At 32.4% G+C, this 8,164-nt stretch overlaps 1 protein-coding gene across 3 annotated transcripts; it reads right to left on the bottom strand.

Annotated features, from left to right (window-relative positions):
• Positions 1-4,809: 4,809 nt before the first annotated feature.
• On the bottom strand, positions 4,810-7,324 carry NGA1 (AP2/B3-like transcriptional factor family protein). 3 transcript variants are annotated; one of them, XM_020357608.3, is made up of 3 exons: positions 7,211-7,324; positions 6,586-6,706; positions 4,810-6,410 (listed from the first exon to the last, which is right to left on the bottom strand). In XM_020357608.3, exons 2-3 carry the CDS (start codon positions 6,677-6,679, stop codon positions 5,212-5,214), a joined length of 1,293 nt encoding a protein of 430 aa, XP_020213197.1. In that variant the 5' UTR covers positions 6,680-6,706; positions 7,211-7,324; the 3' UTR covers positions 4,810-5,211. The 3 variants fall into 3 exon arrangements, with proteins under 3 accessions (XP_020213197.1, XP_020213195.1, XP_029126997.1); XM_020357606.3 differs by lacking the exon at positions 7,211-7,324 and adding an exon at positions 6,979-7,182 and having other exon boundaries at positions 6,586-6,722; XM_029271164.2 differs by lacking the exon at positions 7,211-7,324 and adding an exon at positions 6,979-7,182.
• Between the last annotated feature and the right edge of the window lie 840 nt (positions 7,325-8,164).

Below are 8,164 nucleotides of genomic sequence, written 5' to 3'. Positions count from 1 at the left end.
GAATAAATTTACAGTGACAAGTTACAGGTGAACATTGAACCTAAATAACCTATTCAGTCACTAAAAACGAAGTGTAGCTATATATATTTTATTGACGAAATAGACAGATATGATATAAAAGTATCGGAAACTTCAATACCGAAGATTTTCAGCATAAATTGCGCGAGAGAAAAAAGATAAAACACGTTTAAGTTATTTTTTTATTTGCTTCTTGGGCATGTTTTCTGGCAAATTCACTGTTTTCCAGTCAATTTTTTTTTATCGAATTTGAGAAAATTTATAAAGTAATAAAGTTGTATCTGCTCGGATTTGAAATGGTTTTTCTTTTATAGGACAAATTAATTTGAAATGTGTTATGATGGTGGATTAATTTTAATAAAAAATTCTGAAATTAAAATATGAAATAAGATAGTATTAATGTAATTATGTTATCTGTTTATTTAATCCTATTGAGCCACAACAATTTGTATGGTTAACTATGACTATAGCCATTATTGTTGCCAGAGACAATTACAGTTATATATTGTTGCAAAACTAATGGCCGGCTCATTAACTTCCATGTTTTATTACTCACCGTTTTATAACATATTATTTTTTTAATTTTAAACAAATATATAGCTACACAGTCATATATACAAAGTGTCACTCTCACCCTAGTATATATAATTATTTTAGATAAAATTATATAAATTCAACTAAAACATTAAAATTATAAAATGACATCTATAAATAATTAAAAAATTATATATGACGTTAAGAAAGAAAATTATTTAAAAAAGTGTTACTTCAAAAAATACTCTCTCATTCTCTATAGAGAAAGTGAGAGAGTGTGTATCTATACTTATATATAAAGATAATTCTTTATTTTTGTATCTACATTATTTTGATAATTTTAACCATTTAAAAAACTGCATGATAATAATTAAAAAAGATATTAAAAGCTTTTTAATAAATAAGTTTTTTATTTGAATTTCTTGATAATTATCCACTATTACTACCTCCAACAATGTGTATGTATTTAGAGATACCCACTAGTTATAGTAATGTTAATATTTTACTTTCACCATGTTTATCTTCAATCAACTTGTTTATACACGTAAGTAAATATTATTCAAAGGCAAATTAAATATATCAGTCTTGTATTAATTTGAATTGTGATCCATTCATTAAATTTTAAACTTCAAGGATCAATCTCTATAATAAATTGTAGGTAAGCTTTAACAGTTTATTAAGTTTCAATTTCGTATTGCTTGGACTTTACCAAAAAGTCAGTTTCCAAAAGTTAGTAATAGTGGTGACAAAATTTAATGAAGTTCACTAAAATAAATATGCTCATACTAAATAAATATGTTAAAATGGTATTTATTTACATATATGCTCTTACTATCTAAAATTTTTTGCTTTAATATTCTCTCTTTGAAAATGAAAAACATAGTTTACATTTAAAAATGTCATTTTGTATATATAAGAAAAGAAAAACGAAACATGATTGGGGATGGGGGTTACGAATCTAGTAACTAATTGTAGCTTTTGAAAGGCACCAATTCTGCCATTATATAGAGCCTAATTAACTAATAAAAATTGGATTAGCAAGTGAAAAAAATTCATGATAAGATCTTTTATTCATAATGTAAACCAACTATCTTGGAATGCACTTTCAAACTAGGACATATAAGATTCATGTGTAAGTACAACACCAACACATAATGCTCAATATACATGAGCATGGCAAGTATTCATAAAAAAATATTACTGTTATCAATCACCAACTTTCAATATTAACCTATTCAGAAAATGAATTCGAACTCCCGGGTAGTGATAGATATATAGATATAAGGGAGTCAATATCCATTTTGCTATACCGGATTTTAGACCGAGCACAATACTAAAATAAATATATTTAAATATAAATTTAAAAGAATTTTTTTATTAAAAAATATACCCTTTATTTCAAATAGAGAGGTTTTTTAAAGTTTTTATAGACTTTACATACAGATTTAAAAATCATACCTGTTTGGCTAAATATTCCTAAATCGCACTGATGAAATGAGGAGCGACAGATCTTTAATTTATCATGGGTTAAGCAGGTGTGGTTGGATGGTGCTTTTATTTTTTCCGTTAGCTTCTGCATAAATCATCCACAGCCACAGCTATGAAACATTAATAGGTAGATGGACCTAATTAACATAGGTGTAACATGGTATATATATGTTTCAAACATTGCTTCCATTCATGCACAGAATCTCGGTAAAAGGCAACCACAACCTTCATTGCTAGCAAATAATTTTAATATACACCATTAATTCTATATATGCATACAAAATCCCATTTTTTTATAATCAACAATGCAGAGGGGAAGCATAATACTTACAGTTTTTTTTTATCATGTTATATGCCCAAAGTATTTTTTAATTTGTTTATAAAATTTATTAGAGAATTTTGTTGAATCATCCTTAGTATATCTTTTCTCTAATTATATTTTTTTTATCTATACAATCTTCAAACTTAAAATCTTACTTAAAAGATTTAAACTATGTTATTGTATTCAAATTAATGTTATTTTGGTATTAACCTTATTCATTAATCAAATTTATTTTTTTAATAGATTAACGAGTCTCACTGTATATACTCTTAAATCATGATTAACGGAATAAATTTGTTATTCCTTGCTTAATGTTTGACAAAAAAAATTATATTACTTAATTATGTAATGTGAATATTTTCTTTTTGGTTTAACTTTGTTTTACTGGATTAACTAATTATAGAAATATAATGTATCTCTAATTATGACTCTTTGTTTAAGAGTTTACTTAAATATAAACTTCAAAATATTTTTGAAACTTTTTATTAAAATAATTCGTTATTTTCAATAAATAAAAAAGTTATCAAAAACAGTTCAGTCCTTAATTAAAAAACATAAGGGTATACTAACAACTTTTTAATGAATTATGAAGATATTATTATCACTTCCTATCCATTTATGTTTTTACAAGTTTATAGTTAACAACAACCTTAATTATATTTCAAAAGGCAGTTATGTTAACCACCATCATAATAATAATGGTTATGAAGTTAAAATTAAAGTTTTGATAAAGGAAATAATTAATTTTATTAATGCATTTTCATCTTAACTTTTAATAATAATAAAATATTTGTTGATTATTTAACTATATATTATTTTAAAGACAATAACTAACAAATCCATTTGAAAATAGGCTACATGAACAATAAATTATGTATATTCACCTTATTCAATGTCTTCATAAATTATATATGGTTTGACTTGAAAAAATCAGTTTGTCATTGTTCTTGAATTTCATTTTGAATTTCTTAATCTAATTACAGATATATATTGCATACTATAGGACAATAGAAAAGTACGTAAAATAAATAAATGGAATGAAAGGATCAGATCTTTTCATATATGATGATCTTTTATCTGATTTTTATTGTTCAATAGAGTTGAAGCACGTTAAATTCGATTATTCCAAAAAGTATAAATTTTTAATCTCTTTTAAACTTTATTTTCTAGCTGTTTTGATGAATCCATGGATATTTACACTACTGAAAATCTGAGATACTCTTACAATTTGTACAGAAAATTAGCACAAATTTAATTGTGTAGCAAAAGAAAAGTCTTAATCCTTACATTCTTCTATACTGCTTTTGCTTTCAATTTTCACACTGTGAAACCTAACATTCCGTTTAATCTCTCCTTTTTATGCCAAGAACAGTCTATTTGTAATAAATGATCAATAGATTAGAATTCACACCTATATGACTTTTACTAATATCCAAGAATCTTTTAAACCCTTAAAAAACATATACACATAAATGAATGAATCACATATATACAAATCATGAAAGACATATATGTATATATATCTTACCAATGACTTAAAAGAAAAATGCATCAATTTACTATTTCAACTAGGCAAACAACAATTTCTAACCAGATTACTAATTCACATAAAATTTTTAAAGATATGTATATAACATATATAATCACAGGTTTCACAGAAGGGAAAAAATTACTATATTTTTATTATTATCATATTTTCACTATTAACATAAGATGAATTCTCTAAAGAAAGTTTTCATGCATGTCTATCCAAAAGTGACAACAATATATTGCCAATTACTAAACAAAATACAAATAATCTGTCAGTGCCGAAGAGTAGCCAATTAAATATCCAAAGAAGAATAAGAAAGCAGAGAGAGTAATATATAACCGAAGTCTCTCGGACAAATAAATTACATCTCTACAATTATGATAAAGCATCAGAGATCAGAAACAAGTCATTGAATCCCTGCAAGTAATAATTACCGTGAAAATATAGTTTCAGAAGATCGGGATACTTACTCTTTTAACCCTGGAGAGAAGGAAATGTCCCGAGATATGCACTTCTATTTATCCAAAACGCGTTGGTAAGCGGTGCTGATCCAGAGAAGAATGCGACTGGTGAATAAGAAAGAAGAGAAAATATATGAAGAGGATGAATAGTCGGAAGGGGTAACTACTCATTACTACTATGTAATATAATAGCAATTAGTTAATAAATAATAGAAATGGATGGAGATTGAACAAGAATAGAAAATATTCACCATTTTCCAGCTGTACAACTTTCTGCTCCTTATCTCTGCAAAGCGAAAATGCCTAACTAAGCAGCAGTAGCGTTGCGAACAACATCAACCCAACAACGCTAACAGAAACATTTGAGGATAGAAGAAAGCAACAAGCTTTTCTGTGTATCATTTAATGCAGTGAACGGAAAGAGAGAGTACAGTTTACAGTATATACCAATGCAATAAGAAAAGGGGACACAAACCATATACCATATATTTAATTATGATATAACATAATAATATATATGTATTGTACTACTATTATACACAATTGAAAGAACTAATGGTCTCGTGGTCATCAAAGGATTTATTTTTCATTTCTTCAAGACTCGAATCCCCAGCAAATTAACGTAAGTAGAAATGCTAACTTATACTAATTGCGGATTAGAAGAAGAAGAAGAAGATTAGAAAGAAAGTCTGGGAGCTCCGTATTCCTTTGCAGGTGGTAAGAGAAAGAAAAAGTAAATGTTTGAAAATGGTGCAAAGGAGAAGGTAGCTAGCCCAACTATCTCTGAAACTAAATCTTCTCCATTCATTCATTCATTATTTGTGGTTGTGGTTGATCGAGTGGGTTTATTGGATGGATCACTTGCGAAACTGGAAAGAGGGTTCCAAATCAAAGAGCACGGAAGTCCCCCTTTTATGATGATCTCCAAACCTTGCAGCTGACAAGGAAAGCGGGTCTTCATGTGGTGGCAGTGGCATCCTCAAGCGCTGAAGAGAAGAAGGAGGAGGAGGAGGAGGAGGAAGAAGTGAATTACTCACTACTGTTGTCACATGTGCTGCTGCCGAACCCGAGGACAAGGCTTTGGAATCTTCGGCCGAAGAGGCACATTCCATGTTCACCCCAAATAGCCTCAGCCGTTTTCCGCTACTAGTATTAGCATCACCACCACCTGCTCCACTCCTGACAATGCTTCCTTGTGCAAAGCCATGGCAATGATGAGCAACGTTAACCGGCACAGAATCAATGATCAAGCCTCTCCCTTGCAAGTTTTGAATATCACCGCCCATTGCCATGGAGTTCCTGAGGTAATAGAGTGACCCAGATCCGGAATTCTGCTCAAAGTAGTTGCCGTGAAGACCGGAAGTGGCAGTGGAAGTGGCAGTGGCAGTGGCAGTGGCAGTGGCAGTGGCACCCCTACCGGCGGAAGAAAGGTAGGGGTGGTGAAAAGCGAAGTTGTTGTGGTGAAAGTGATGATCGTTGTAGCGAGGTGGTGGCATGGTGTGAGGGAGAGAGTACCATCTGATATTATTGGGAAGGAAGAAAGGGGAGGCCGAAGGGTCAGGGGCATGAGGATGAGGGTGATCAGTCCTCCTCTTCCAATCTATGTACAACCTTTGTCTATTCAAGTCTCCGAGGCCACGCTGGAAGGAGACAATGTCGCCGGCGTCGAGCTTCTTCTCCTTCACAAAACGGCTCCACCCCTTTGTCATCACATAGCTCTGGCTGCTGTTCCAGTACGAATACCTGAACCTCCACAGCTTCCCGTTCCGGTCCTCGAAGTTGAGGAGAAGCCCCTTCTCGTTGGATGAAGAGTCGAGAGGGAAGTACTTCTCCGCGTGCTGCTTCGGTATCACCAGCCTGTTCAGCTTCCCCACATCGCTCGGTGTCACCACTTTGTCAAACATGTGCTCTTTCTCCACCACCACCCCTTCCTTTGTCTTCGAACAACTTCCTCCTTCTCCTTGTTGCGAATTCCCTTCTTCTCCCTCTTCTTTGTTGCTCCCAAGTCTCAGCTCCATCAACTCTAGCTGCTTTCCGAATTTGTGCTGGTGTAACCCTAACCACATGCCCAGTGCCTCAATTGTTAGTCACATCTACAGATTCATCATGCATGTCCCCAACGGCGTGGGGAAGAATTGAACAAGAAGATGATGATGATGATGTGATAATTAATTGATCGTGGATGGAGAAGAATTAGAAATTAAAAGGGGTAAGAGAAAGAGCGAGCTTACTGCTGCTGCTTTCAGCTTCTCTTGTGGCTTCCTCTTCCTCCTCTTCCTCCCTGCTATCAGAATAATTGCCTTTAACTTGTTGTATCAACTCCATGGAGTTATGGCTGACCTACCTTCAATTCTGTCAATAATAACCTCTGGATCTCAGCAAAAACAATGGGAAAGACATAAAGAATTAAAAAAATAAAATGAAATGATTAGAATAAAGCGATCCAAGGGAGGAAGAGGGCAGGAAAGTGAAAAATAAATAATAAAATGAAATTTGACAAGAAATGGAAAAGCGTGAGGAAAAGTGGGTGTGAATTAAAAAGAATTAATTAGATTACAAGGTCAAATAATTTAAACGTTGTTGCCAACACAACACATAGCTATAGCGCGAGGAAGATATTTTACCCAGATTGCTAGAGAAAAACAAAAACAGGTTCTTAGTACACAAACATTATAACAGTGGGTAGCTTCGTATTTGACCACATAACTCCAAACCCTAAAGAAAGACAAGGCATGAAGCGAGCGAGTGTGTGGATGTTATTGTTATTGTTGACCTAGAAAGCATAATATAGGAGAATTTAGATGGCGAGAGGGAGAAGTGGTGTGGAGTGTGGAGTTTAGCTATAAGTATAGTTACCTCGCTCACTGGAAGGTTCTTTACAAGTAGGAAAAGAAGCAAAAAAAAAATTGTTGCAAGCCATCGGGTTTTATTCGTGGGAGAGAGAGAAAGGTAGATAGAGAGGATTACTACACTTACGTGGGGGCCATGAATAATGTGCCTATTGTGGTCATGTGAGCAACTTGTCGTTTTCATCATATTTGGTATAATCTGTACAGTACATATGCTTCCGGGTTGAGGCTAAAGGCCCAGTTGTTCCAGAAACAAGGAGCTTATTAACTTAACTAACCCTCTTAAATTTACCTTGCACCCTTGGCATAAAACCATACATATTCATTAATTTAATTTTATAGCTCTTACTCTTAGCTCTAGGTAGGAAATGGCAATGGCATAGTAGAGTTTTGACTTTTAGTGCGATTGATTGTGTTGTGGATGGTCCCCGGGCGTAAGGTAAGAAAAGGAAAAGCCAATGGCTAAACTAAGAGAAAATGGACACAGACCACCCTGCCCTGCACCCTCTCTCCTGCCACTGCTTCTCCCTATATAATATAACCTATCTTTTCCTCTTTCATTTCTATCCATTATCAATATTAATTCTCACTCATCCAACCCTTCCTATAACTCTAAACTAATTGTCACCTTTTTGCCCTAGCTTTCAACTTCCTACTCACCAGTGCACACGCTTTTTTTAAAAATTTTCTTTTTGCCCTATTGAATATTAGTTAGGTTCAATAACTTTGAGGTAAATCTAATGAGAAAGTTTCCCATTGGAAGTAAATATAAAAAAAAAATGATTTAAATCTTGTCTTAAAATAAAAATACCACTATTTTGAATTAAAAAATTTAATGGGACACAAATTTAAATATTCTTATAATGCGTAAAAAAGACATATATTCATAATTTAATAATCATATTACTCACTTTCTTTTGTTTACTTATTACGGCATTTATTTTCACTTTCTTAACTTTAT

The sequence above is a fragment of the Cajanus cajan genome, chromosome 11 (assembly GCF_000230855.2).
Source record: "Cajanus cajan strain Asha chromosome 11, NIPB_CcT2T_4, whole genome shotgun sequence".
NCBI lineage: Eukaryota > Viridiplantae > Streptophyta > Magnoliopsida > Fabales > Fabaceae > Cajanus > Cajanus cajan.
Note: the sequence above shows the minus strand (reverse complement) of the source record. Positions and strands in the feature narration are given on the sequence as shown.

What these genes read in the sequence shown, in the direction of transcription:
- NGA1 (XM_020357608.3), bottom strand. Translation starts at nt 6,679, where the DNA reads ATGGAGTTGATACAACAAGTTAAAGGCAATTATTCTGATAGCAGGGAG. An exon ending in AGAAGCTGAAAGCAGCAGCA is followed by an intron (nt 6,411 to 6,585) that starts GTAAGCTCGCTC and finishes GCATGTGGTTAG; the next exon opens with GGTTACACCAGCACAAATTC.